The 14,004-nt window shown below is 36.4% G+C and overlaps 1 protein-coding gene across 3 annotated transcripts in view; it reads right to left on the bottom strand.

Moving 5' to 3' along the window:
• The window catches only part of UBR3 (ubiquitin protein ligase E3 component n-recognin 3), a 253,610-nt gene that overhangs the window by 199,513 nt on the left and 40,093 nt on the right, over positions 1-14,004 (bottom strand). For all 3 annotated transcript variants that reach the window (XM_044242304.1, XM_044242307.1, XM_044242306.1), the window contains exon 6: positions 1,445-1,511. In XM_044242304.1, the coding sequence (XP_044098239.1) occupies positions 1,445-1,511 (67 nt within the window). The remainder of the gene's footprint in view (positions 1-1,444; positions 1,512-14,004) is intronic.

Here is a 14,004-nt window from a genome sequence, read left to right as displayed (position 1 = left end):
GAATCACCTATATACTTTATTTTGCCTGTTTTGGGAATTTCCACATCTGTGTGAATTCCCCATACATACACCATTAAATTTTATTTTCTCCTGTTAATCTGTTTACTGTCTTCTTAGTCTGGCTAGAAGGATCCTGAGCAGTCCCCAACACTGGGAGCCCCAAATTAAACGCAGCAGCATAACTAACTCTGAACAGACTTGCAAAATGAGCCTCAACTAAAACTGCCTGCTTGCTCCACCTTTCCAAGCAGTTGTAAATATTCCACAAGATACACTCAGCACCAGAAATAATAATTATCTTCTTTTCATCAAAATAATAATTCAACCTCTGGAGACTCTCTAACAGACAGACCATACTATCCCAGGATATAGACCATGTTAAGATTTGGAAATCCATGGCAAAAATCCAGAGCACAGGCTGTCAGCGAGTAATAAGTACTCTAGAAAATTTTTTAGTAAGGGTCAAGAAAACAGTGATTAACAGCTTAGGCTCTGGTATTTGAATTAAGGATCTATTTCTCATTAGTTGTGATCTCTAACATGCCTCCATTTCCTCATTCATAAAATAGTAATAACAGCAATAACAATAATAACAATAATAATTACTGTTTTGTATGGTGACTTTAAGAATCAAATGAACCAACTTATGTGAAATACCTGGCACTATGTCTAGCATGTACAAAAAGATCAATAAATATTACTTATTATTATCAATAATCTAGTCCCTTACTACAGACATACCTACTTCCTCCTCTGAGCAAACATATTGAGCCCTAACTGAACCCTTAAAAAAGTGCCACTCATTTTTATTCTCTCCCGCCTCCTACCTCTCTCTCTCACCATCTCTCCCATACTTGTGTTTTTTCACTGTAGAAACTACATACCCCAGATTATAAAAAGACGTAACTCAATCTAAACTTTATACCAAAAACATTGGATCCAAATCAAGGAATTAGTGAAAAGATTCACTTTTTTAATGGCTCAAATATAATAATGCACATCTTATGAAAAAAATAAATAAACAAAATTCTAATAGTAAGGGTTTCATTTGCTTTTGAGGTCCCCCACAATCACCCCCCTAACAATACTTTCTCCATCATTAGACAAATTTAAGAACATAACTCTCCCTTCAAAATGGCTAGCCCACTAAGTGTTCTTAATGATTAAACATTTTTAGCTTTTTTTTTAAGTTTTCATTTAAATTCCAGTTAATTAACACACAGTGTCACATTAGTTTCAGGTATACAACAGAGTGATTCAACACTCCATACACCACCTGGTACTCATCACAACAAGTGCACTCCTTACTCCCCCATCACCTGTTTAACCCATCCTCCCACCTACCTCCCCTCTGTTAACTATCAGTTTGTGTCTGTAGTAAAAAATTTGTTTCTTGTTTTTCATTTTTAGCTTTTTACACAAGGAAAAAATTAAATATAAATACCTTTGGTGCTACTGCTTAGTTTGACCCTCTTTCTCTTGCCCAGACCTTGACTCCCATCCTGATCCTCCTGGAGGAAAACAAAATTACCATCATATACAGTCCTATTCATGAATGTATACATTTCACATAAAGTAGAAATATGCTTATAGATTATGTCAAATATGTAACACAGGCATGCTTACATAGTATTAATCAACACATTTCATTTTTATGTATATACCATAATAAATTTTTTATTTTAAAATTAGCATAATATATAATGAAAATCCTTAGTATTAAAATACAAGAACTCTTAAATTTAATCTGTGCTTTTTTTTAATTTTATTTATTTATCAGAGAGAGAGAGGGGAAAAGAGCGAGCACAGGCAGACAGAGTGGCAGGCAGAGGCAGAGGGAGAAGCAGGCTCCCTGCTGAGCAAGGAGCCCGATGTGGGACTCGATCCCAGGACGCTGGGATCATGACCCGAGCCGAAGGCAGCTGCTTAACCAACTGAGCCACCCAGGTATCCCTAATCTGTGCTTTTAATGAAAGACTTGTAAGACCCGAAAATGTCAAAATAAAAAATTTCCTATTAAAAAAACTTTCCTAACCTTATAAATGTAACATCAAATGCACAAAGAATATAAAGAGGAGGAGGGAAGCAGATTAGCAAAGGAAGAAAGGAGAGCAAGGGAAAGGGGCTAAAACAATGAATAGAGAAAAGGTTTTGGAGAATTGGAGAGAAAAAATGAGTTCAAAAAATCAAATTCTGAAAAATAAATATAGGACATTAAAAGGTAAATTGACAGTTTAAAAAAAAAATTTTTTAAGTTACTTAGGGGAAAAAATCCAGGAAGGAAATACAGGCATTTCTGCTTATATGTGATACAGTCATTCCTAAAAAAAACTCACATGAAAAATAACAAAGCCTCTATGGAGAAAAAAAGATGAGGGGCAGACCCTCACAATCTATTCAAGTCTGTAACCAGAGAAGTAACAAAAGCAATAATCAGTCTCTGGGGATATCATTTGGATGCCCACACCAACATCTTACAGTGGTTTGAGGCTGTCTCAGGGGATGTTAGCACAGCATCACAACAACAGAATGGGAACCTAGCCAGCTAAGACAACACAGAGGGAAAAGGAGCAGAGGAAGCAACAGCCTACTCCTCCTGCAACCAATGTGAAGCTAGAGGTGTGCCTCCTGGGGAGGGAGCCCTGGATGCAAGTGCTCATTTCTAAATTTCTTTAAATATTGCTGAAAAGGCAGCAGAATTCACGTTTTTTCCCCTCCAGCTGAAGGAGAGGATTCTACACCCCATTATCCTAGTTCTCCTGAACTAGGAAAGACTGCATAGGAATCCCAAACCTCCATGTAATCCTGACATCTTTTTCCTATTTTCCAACATATATGAGCCAAATGATCTTGTAAAGACATGTGGTAGTTTGCTGTACTAACAATGGTGTTGTGCTGGTGGTGGCAGTTAGAACTGTGGTACAAATTCCCAGGTACTTTCTCAATTACGCCCACCAAATCTCCAACACAGAAAAGTAGTCAGTCTTGGCTTCATACTGCTGTTTTATCAACTTGTATGGCTTTCTCAGCCTATACACCACAGCCTTAACTTCAGGTTTCTGGCAAACCTAGCATCCATCCTCAGGGCTTCGATTTTCCAAAGACACCATTTAGCTCTGTCAATCAGCATCTACCCAGCACTTCTGTATGCCCTTCCTGTGAATCCCGACCTTTGCCAGTCCTCTCTGACCACCTACCACCTGGCAGCAGTACTGACAGTCAAACTACACTCTCCTCCTCTTCTACCACCTTCACTTTCTCTTGGAGTAACTTGCCAAAATGAAATTTGGAGGCTTAAGAGACAAAAAGCAGACACAAGAATATAAAATCATGACACAGGGTCCAGAGGGCTCTAAAGTGTGAGATCTAGCTATCAGCCATTTGTAAAACTGTTCTCCCAATCCTCAGAGAAAAGACAAATTTGGGGGGGGAAATAATCTATAACCCAGGCTAGGATTACTTGATAATTTCAAATACAAACTCCCTATAAAAAGAGCATCCTTGATCAAGCAATGGTCATGGCATAACAAAGTTCTATAAATTTCCCAACCTTACAGTCTAAAAAACAAGTAAAATTAACCAAGCAAAGGAGAGGAAAGCCATTCCAAGAAAAGACAGCATGAACAAAACCACAACGATGAAGTCTGGAAACAGACCAGTAAGTTGGGTTTCACATCATGGTACATTATCAAATACAGCTAGGAAGGGAGATTAAAGGAAGGGAGGGAAAAACGCACACTCTTGCAATTTTTCTGAATGGCCATTTGTCAATACACATGTCAAAAGCCGCTAGGTGTATTTATCATTGCAACGGAAGTTTTAGTTATAGGAATTTATCCTAAAGAAACAGATAACTGAATAAGGACTAGATGAATAACTATTTATCATAATGCTACCTGTAATGCAAAATAAAAGAAACTTTGGCTTCCAACAGCAGGTGATTAGGTAAATAAATCAGAGCATACCTGTACTCTAAGGAAAACAATGCTAGAGATCTATTTTCATTGTGACCAGGTATTTCTTCAAAAACCATTATTAAAAATTAAAAAGGCATGCTATATAGAATAGCATAAAGAGTATAAAACATTTAAGTACTGATAACATACACATATAAAACCTGTTAAAATATATTCCTTATGAAGTTCAAAACTGTCATTAGTGAGAAAAGCAGGCTATAGAGTAGTATGTATAGGATGAAACCATTAAACTATTAAAATATACTACATATAAAATCTGTTAGATTACAGATGTCTACAATTAGCCACCTCTAAATAATAGAGTAATATATAATTTTATATTTTTGTTAACATTTATTTTCTATTTATTCAACAATGAATATGGATTATAGTTTTAAGTCAATAAATAAATTTTAAATATGGTTCTGATTTCCAATCCTGTGACGATGTGCTCAAGATAATTGATTACTATGCTATCTATTACAAGTCCCACATTTTGTCTTGAGAAAAACAATACTTCTAACAACTGGAAGAATTCCCAGAGGTGGGAATTTCAGGATTAAGGAAGATGAAAATACAGTTATCATAACCACAGTGCCACACCCAACCCCAAATCCATGATAGTAAGTTTTAGTTCTTCCCTATTTATCCATGAAGAAGCAGCAGAGAAAGAACCCTGGGAAAAAATCATAGTTCAATGGACAAGGAAGGAAATAAATCAAGTACAACCTCTATCCAGAGAGCATTTGTGCAGCCCAGAAAAACACTTTTGAAATCTTAAATAATACCTGGGCAGGGAAGTGACACCTTCCCACATGTGTTTCAGGCACAAAATATGTATAACGTCCAAAATGAGATAAGATCCCAAAAACTCATTCAAATTCCTAGCCTGTAAAATTTACAACCAAATTAACCTTTCTTATTTTATGAATTTACTAAGCAGATGAAAAAAATATGACCCCCATAAAAAGAAGTTGGTAAATTCACAGATTGTTAAAATAATACTCAAAGGCTGTTAATACAGAATATACAAGGCTAAAAGGAATATATAACATATCAGGTTATAAAAATAAAATCCAAAGATCTTGAAGACTAGAACAATAAAATGAAACATAGACTTAAGTAAGCCACTATAATCTGAGACTGTTTACTTTAAATCAATTTTACAAGTACAAAGCAGAGAGGGACCTCTAGCTTGTCAACTGTTCAGTGTTGGAGGGATAGGAGGGTCAAACCTAGGCATTTCATTTTTGACCACTGGGTTCCTGCCAACATCTAGCATAAATGCTAAAAGGCCTACCAAAAAAAAAAAAAAAAAATGGACTTTAACCAACAGTATGCTTATCGAAAGAGAGCCCATGCCTGTGTATGGAATCAAATCACACACTGAAAGGGGAGTGAATAGATGAAAAAGGCATGTACAGCAGAAAATATTAAATCACTAAAGCTAAATATTTAAGGAGGTGTCTTATGGAAGTAAAAACAAAAACTTTTCAGGGACAACTGGGTGGCTCGGTCAGTTGAGCATCTGCCTTTGGCGTAGGTCACAATCTCAGGGTCCTGAGATCAGCCCTGCATAGGGCTCCCTGCCCAGCAGGGAGTCAGCTTTTCCCTCTCCTCTGCCCCTTCCTGCTGTGCTTCCAATGGCATACATGTTCACTGCAGCTCGCCTGCTCTCTCAAGTGAGTAAATAAATCTTTAAAAAAATAAAAATACTTCTAAAGGAAAAAAATAAGAAATGTGTGAAAATTATAATATTTAGCACAGTATTGAGAAGAACATCCTTATATATAATAATTAGAGCTATCAAACAAAAGAACAAGTTGCCTCAGAAACTAAGTAAACTCCCTATCATTCCAAGTGTTTATGAAAAGGCTTACCAACTGTCAGGAATATTGTAAAATCAATTCCTGCACTGGAAAAGCAATTCACTAGACATTTCTAAGCTCCTGCCTAAAGTTTCTATGATTCTCTACCTCATAACCATTAAAGTAATTTTTTATGATTAGAATTAAACCTTCTACCTCCAAAATAAAACTAAATAATACTAATTTTTTTCTTTTACCTATTAATTTATGAAAAGCAACTCTGTCTTTCAATTTCAATAATCCTGCTTTTGCCACACTTTGACAAATTAGTTTTTTTTTTTTTAAAGATTTTATTTATTTATTTGACAGAGAGAGATCACAAGCAGGCAGAGAGGCAGGCAGAGAGAGAGAGGAGGAAGCAGGCTCCCTGCTGAGCAGAGAGCCCGATGAGGGCCTCGATCCCAGGACCCTGAGATCATGACCTGAGCCGAAGGCAGCGGCTTAACCCACTGAGCCACCCAGGCGCCCGACAAATTAGTTTTAACTGCTCATCTGGATTCTGTCTTGAATAAAGGCAAGAGTATTGAAAGCATATTTACATAGTAACTTACTTTAAGTATTTCTCAATTACCTAAAAGTATGCAAGAAAAAAAAAAGACTAGAAGTAAACAAGCAAAATTAATAAATCATGGTTATCTCTGGTGGTACAGCTGAAAATATTTACCATGTTTTCTTTCTATGCTTTTTTCTACTTTTTAATTTTTGCACAATGGACATTCATAATTTTACAGTTTCACAGAGGGAAAAGTGTCTTAAATGCCTTCATCTGTATTAATAGCTAAGTACATCAATGTCACAGAAATTAATGATCTGGTCATTGCACACATACGGACATTGCTATAGTAATGGCGACAGTGAATATAATCTTAAAAAATTATCTTGATTTAAAAGATCCTATTTTCTCTAACAAACTCTAATTAGACCTATGTACATATAATACTACAGATAATCTTTTGAACTGAATTATCTGATCTAAACAAAAAATATAAAGGTAAATTTAAAAATACTTTATAAAGTCAAATGTCCTTGTTTTCTCTTCAGTTCCATATAACACAAACAACATTTTCTACTCCTATTTCATATGAGCTATACAAAAAAAGAATAAGAAGTAGTAGTATGAAGAATGTCATGTGTATAAATAGCCCTGCTGAGTACATAATGTTCTAGGGAGAGCAGAGACAAATTTCTGACACAACTTGTATGAATAAAATTAAGTAGACTGCAACATGTACCCTCATTCAATAAAACTCTTTACAAATAGAAATCTTGCTGCTGTTAATAGTTTCACATCTGTTCATTTTTAAAACAAAGGGGTAAGAACAGATTACCTCTGGGGTCTCTCCAATTCTAAATTCTTACATTTTTTCATTGTTACAGTCATTTCTCTACAGTAGTAATGAAGATGTCACTGCCCTCTTCTCATCCTGTTTTTTTATATCAATGTTAAATTACAAGAATGAAATCATGAAAAACGTCTGCTCAATAATCCCATGGCCCTGCAGGGTAAGGGTATAGAAACTCTAAGCTTTAACCATATCCAGGTCTTCATTAAATTTCAAATATAAATACTAAAAAGCAAACATATCATTTGTGCCTATAGTTGCAGAAAAAAAAATCAATATAGCTTTAAAAGCCTTAATGAATTTTAAATGGCATAAATAGGTTATTTGCTCAGGAACATGTCTATCTGGGTACTTTTCTGTCATACTCTTTTTATCTTATTCCTGCATTAGCTTTCTCCTTTACAGAGTTAAAAGGAGTTCAGAAAAGTAAAGATCAACTTTAAAAATATGTATCTTACAATTTTAAATGTAAACTTTCATTTTCTTGATCTTCAATAGTAACTACCACACTTAAAGAAAACTCTATAATTTTAATTAAAATCCTACAATAACCATTTCTGCTTACAGCATTATTTTACTGTCAGGTGACAGTTTTCCCAACAACAACAAAAAAAGCACTGAGTAGATGGAAAAATCTATAATCAATTGTTGGTATGTTAGTTAGCTATAATCACTAGTCATTATTTTGGATAGCAAGTGAATTCAGGAAAAAAAACAGCAAAGTCATATCTTAGAAGTTTTGAAACGTGTTTACAAATTCTTTGACACTCCTCCTTCTAGAGGTGGGATCTATGTCCCCTCCTACTGAATCTGGACCCACCTTGACAACTGCCAACTAATAAAATGCAGTCTTTAGTGACACTATGTAACTTCCAAGGCCAGCTCAGAAAAGGCTGTCCAGCTTCTGCTCTCCAGCAGCTCAAATCTGGGAGAAGCCAGTAAATATGTAACAACTTGAGACCTCCACTCTGAAGAAGCCACCTGTAGGCACTCTGGTCAAAAGCCAGCTGAGCTTCTTGCAGACTGTAAGCAATCAACAACCAGTCCTGCCGGTAAGCCACCTTAAATCTCCACTTCAGCTGAGACTTAGAGGACTGCAGTGGCAGCCAACAACTAACTAGAACTTCATGAGGAAACCCTAATGAGAAATGCCCAGCTGCGGGTCCCAAATTCCTGAGTCATAAAATTGTAAGGGAAAAAAAAAAAGGGTAATTTTAGGTCACAAAGTTTAGGACAAATGTGTTGTACTGCAATAATAATCAAAGAATCGTTTATCCACTTCACAGAAAGAACTCTAAACCAACTAGACCAACTAGATAAGAGACCTAGTGTCCACTTCCAACTCTACCAAAAACTAGTAAATGAAATTCACTAGCTTGAGTGAACCTGTTATTTCCATGGAATTCAGCTTCTTCATCTGTAAGTTAGGCAAAATGAACTTCAAGGTCTCTTTTCGCTCTAGCATTAGTAATTTTTATAACTTTCAAATTGCTTCCTCCTGATTCTCATTTTTGTTTTTGTTGTATTATATGATTCTTCTATTACTAACTCAAGATTTGAAAATGTGTTCAGAACCAAAAAGCAAGGGTATCTGGATGGTTTGGTCCATTAGGCATCTGCCTTTGGCTCAGGTCATGATCCCAGGGTCCTGGGATTGACCCCACAGTCAGGGTCCCTGCTCAGCAGAGAGCCTGCATCTCCCTCGCCCTCTTTCCCTCTGCCTACCACCCCTGGCTTGTGCCAGTGCAAGTGCTATCTCAAATAAGCAAGTAAAATCTTTAAAAAAAAAAAAAAAAAAGGCAAAGACCTTGTGGTACACACATCAATAAAACATTAATGAATATATGTTTGTATAAAAAATTATGATCATATAGAGTCCTGCATCAGGCTCCTTGCTCAGCAGGGAGCCTGCTTCTTCCTCTGCCTGCTGTTCCCTTACATGATGTGTGCTCTGACAAATAAATAAATAAAAATCTTTTTTTTAAAGAATTTTTAAATAAAAATTCTTTTTTTAAAGATTTTATTTATTTATTTGTCAGAGAGATAGAGAGAATACAGGCAGGCAGAGAGGCAGGCAGAGTGGCAGGCAGAGGCAGAGGGAGAAACAGGCTCCCTGTGGAGCAAGGAGCCTAATGTGGGATTCGATCCCAGGATGCTGGGATCATGACCTGAGCTGAAGGCAGCCGCTTAATCGACTAAGCCACCTAGGCATCCCAAATAAATAAAAATCTTTAAAAAAAGAAAAAAAAAACACACACACACAAAAAACATGATCACAATCTTAAAATAGAAAATTTCCTCCCTTTATCACTAAAAACCCTTTAGGACTGGCCATAGGTAATGGTCTTAAATTTATACTTTTCCATACTTTTCATTTTAAATATGTGTGTGATTTTATAATCAGAAAGAAATCAATCTATTAAAATTTAAGCTGTGCATACTTTGTGACCTAGCAGTTCCACATCTTAGAGAACTATTCGCACACCTGCACAAAAAGAAATGTAAGCACTGTATCTTGTCATAAAAAACTGCAAAGTAAGGACATGACTGGATAAGCTGTAGTTTAATTACAGAATACTACATAGCAAATGAAAAGAGTACTGACAAAGATGAATATGCACAGTACACTATGGAGTAAATGAAAGGATACAAAGCGGCATAATATTTTTTATTTATTCAAACACACACACACACACACACACACACACAATGCATTTCTATAAACACACAGTTATTTAACTCGATAGAAGAGGATCTGTCAAAGACATCCAAACTATTAACTGTAGTTACCCAAAGAAGAGCTGGTATTAGGAAGGGTAGAGAGGGGACTTTTATTTAATCTGAACTGTTTGGCAAAACAACTACAATCTATTTGTGCATTACTTGGGTAATATTTCAATTAAATTTTTAAAAATGACCTTCACTGGGGCGCCTAGTGACTCAGTGGGTTAAAGTCTCTGCCTTTGGCTCAGGTCATGATCCAGGATCCTGGGATGGAGAATGAGCCCCGCATCAAGCTCTTTGCTCAGCAGGGAGCCTGCTTCCTCCTCTCTCTGCCTGCCTCTCTGCCTACTTGTGATCTCTGTCAAATAAATAAATAAAATCTTTTTTTTTAATCAACTTCATTGTTTTAAAACATGCTTTAGTAAATTATTTCCTCTGTAAAGATGAGTAGAAATGTGATAATATGACCCACAATAGCTAAAAATTCAAATACTTGAATCACTCCTCACATAAAGTACTAGGACAAAAACATTTATCTAGAGTCTAATCTGTGTCTTATCTGTGATAGGTACTTTATGTTATCGGATTTAATCCTAACAGAATTCTCATCACTTTTCCAAGAGAAAATGGATATTCAGAAGTTAAATGACTGGCAAAAAACAAAGTGATATAATTATGAGACAAAATTCGAACTGTGGTCTGCCCAAATTTAAAGCTCAAGCTTCTCTTAAAGAAAAACTAAAGTAGGGGTATTTGGGTGGTTCAGTCAGTTAAGCATTTGCCTTCAGCTCAGGTGCCCTGGGAGCAAGCCCCATGTCGAGCCATATGTTGAGCCCCCAGCTCAGTGAGGAGCCTGCTTCTCCCTTTTCCTCCGCCCCCTCCCAATTCATGATCTCTGTCTCTCTCTCACTCTCTCTTGCTCTCTCTGTCTCTCTCAAATAAGTAAAATCTTAAAAAAATAAAATAGATATCTCTTCAATCCACTTCCAGCTAAACAACTCTACATCAAATTCTCAAGTTTTCAAATGCCCAAATGACCCCATTTTTATCCCAACCAGAAAATATAATAAATATATAAATTATAAAAAGTACTTTTAAATAAATTAAAATTTTAATTATAAAATATGATTTAAAAATCAGAGTCTAAACTACTTCTAAATGATTAAGTTAAATATATATCACATGTTCTAACAATAATTCTCTGCTGCTCTCAAAAAATGATGTATTTTGAGGATAGATGAAATGAATATTTGAATTTGTCACCACCCAGTTTTTAAGATGATAGTCACCCTGAGGCATAATCATAATTAAGGAACAAATTATTATATAAAACATTATACACAAAAGTTGCTGAAACAAAGAATCCCAGGGGAATGAACAGACAGAACAGAAGAAAAGATATAAGGACAGATTAGAAGCAATGGTAATAAAGAAAGAAAAGCCATATTTCAAATCCTCTGATATCCGCCCAGAAATTACTTCTCTCTCCAACAAACACAAAAGGATTTCCAGCTAGGAATGCTTGAGTGGTTCAGTCAGTTGAGTGTACGACTCTTAGCTTTGGCTCAGGTCATGACCTCAGGGTCATGAGATCAAACCCACATCAGGCTCTGCACTCAGCATTAAGTCTGCTTGAGCTTCTCTCTCCCACTCCCTCTGTCCCCTCCCCCCAGCTCATGTTCTAAATAAATAAATAAATACCATTTTCTTTAAAAAAAAAAGGATTTCCTTCTGGCACCCTACCATAAAATTCATGGCAACTTAAAAGGTAATTCAGAGAGTTTAGGCCAAGACAAAAATGACTGTTAGTTCTTTCCTAGATAGAGAAGAAAAGTATCTATTTTGAATATCAGCTTTCTATATGTCCAGAAATCAGATTCAATTCATGAAAATAAAGTAGAATTCTTATTAGATCCATGATGCCATGTACGCTAAAACAGTATGAAGGTTCTAACGTATCATATAAACAAACATTAACTATAGACTTTTATTGTTCTAAATCATATCTAGATGTTTAGATTATCTTTAAAAATGTCCTGTAACATCACTAAACCATTTTATTATGAAATAATCTTCTACAGTTACTACTGATGATACATACAGGCCCCTTTCCTGTCGGCTGGCTTTAAACAAAAATGTGCTCATGTACCCACTTATATACAATTTCTAAGTCTTCACAGATCTCATCTTCTCGACAGGACATTCTGCTTCTCCACAAAATGCCCTTAAAGAAAGCAGAATAGAGGTGCCTAGATGGCCCAATCAGTAAAGCCACCCACTCTTAACTTTGGCTCAGGTCATGATCTCAGTGTCATGAGATCAAGTCCTACATTGGGCTCTGCACTGGGCATGGGGCCTGAGTAAGATTCTTTCTCCCTCTCCCTCTGCCCACATCCCCTCAGCTCACTTGCTCTCTCTCTCTTAAAAAAAAGAAATAATAAAGCAGAATAAGTCACTAAAAACACATGTCTAGCGGTCCCTGGGTGACTCAAGTCGGTTAAGCATTCAACTCTTGATTTCAGCTCAGGTCATGATGTCACAGTTGTGAGCTCAAGTTCTAAGTCAGGCTCAGTGGTTGGTGTGGAGTCTGCTTGAGACTCTCTCTCTCTCCCTTCTGCCCCTCCCCTGTTCTATCTCCCACTCCTTCTCTCTCAAAATATATTAAGTAAAATCTTCTTTTAAAAAAATGTCTAGGGGCACCCGGGTGGTTCAGTCAACTGGTTAAGTGTGCAGCTCTTGATTTCGGCTCAACTCATGATCTCAGGGTCCTGGGATCAAAGCCCCATGTTAGTCTTCACCCTCAGTGGGGAGGCTGCTTGAGGATACTCTGCCCTTCCCCACCTCCCCATTCACACATGAGCACTATAAAATAAATAAATAAATCTTAAAAAAATAAAGCAAAACTACATGCCTATTATCTAATCCCTTCTTATTTCTTCTTTCTTTGACATATGAAGAATTAGTATTCTTACCTCCATCACTCCCCTCCCCTAGCTTCAAAATGGAATTAATACTATTTTAGTTCAAATGAATAATGTTTATATGTATTTTTTAAAGTCTATTTGATTTTTTTGTAAGTCTGTTTTAACTACCAGTAATTTTTTTCCCATTTGTCATTATAGCAAAATTGTTTGTAACTCTTTGAAGTTAAAAAAAGCAAAAGTTGGGTGCCTGGGTGGCTCGGTGGGCTAAAGCCTCTGCCTTCGGCTCAGGTCATGATCCCAGGATCCTGGGATTGAGCCCTGCATCAGGCTCTGCTCAGCGGGGAGCCTACTTCCCTTCCTCTCTCTCTGCCTGCCTCTCTGCCTACTTGTGATCTCTGTCAAATTTAAAAAAAAAAAAAAAAAAAAAAGCAAAGGTTTTAGCTAACCATTTACAGTATTTTTAAATGATTTTTAAAAATTATTTTTTTTTAAGATTTTATTTATTTATTTGACAGAGAGAGATCACAAGCAGGCAGAAAGGCAGGCAGAGAGAGAGAAGGAAGCAGGTTCCCTGTTGAGCAGAGCCCCATGTGGGGCTCGATCCCAGGGGCTCGATCATGACCTGAGCTGAAGGCAGTGGCTCAACCCACTGAGCCACCCAGGTGCCCCTAAAAATTAAATTTTTTTAAAGATTTGATTTTATTTTACAGACACATACTTAGTGCTTACAATATGCCAGGCACTAAGCTCTAAGTGCTTGCATATATGAACTCATTCAATCCTCACAATAACCCCAGGCAATAATATTTTTATTACTTCCACTTTGCAGAAGAGGAAATTTAGGCATGTAGAAGTTAAGACACTTGCCCAAAATCACACTACTAATTGGTACAGGAGCCCGTTTCAAACCCAGGCACTCTAATTCCAGAGTCAAACTTGTAAACAGCATATGAAACTTCCTCTCTAATTTGTTGAAAACTCTTTAAAACTGTGTGTCCAATAAGAGACTCCAGAAAATGTTGCATTTTGTGGGAGCCTTTTTAGAGGGGGAAAAATACTACTAGGAAGTTTAAATGATAAGGCATTAAATCAATTATGAGACATCAATAACAAAAATCATATTTTCCAAAAGAGGATATCTTGCTTACTTCATGTGATAGTATCAAATTAAAATGGTTTTTCAAAGAAA

Source organism: Neovison vison, chromosome 3, assembly GCF_020171115.1.
Source record: "Neovison vison isolate M4711 chromosome 3, ASM_NN_V1, whole genome shotgun sequence".
Lineage (NCBI taxonomy): Eukaryota > Metazoa > Chordata > Mammalia > Carnivora > Mustelidae > Neogale > Neogale vison.
This window is presented reverse-complemented; position numbering and strand designations above follow the sequence as displayed.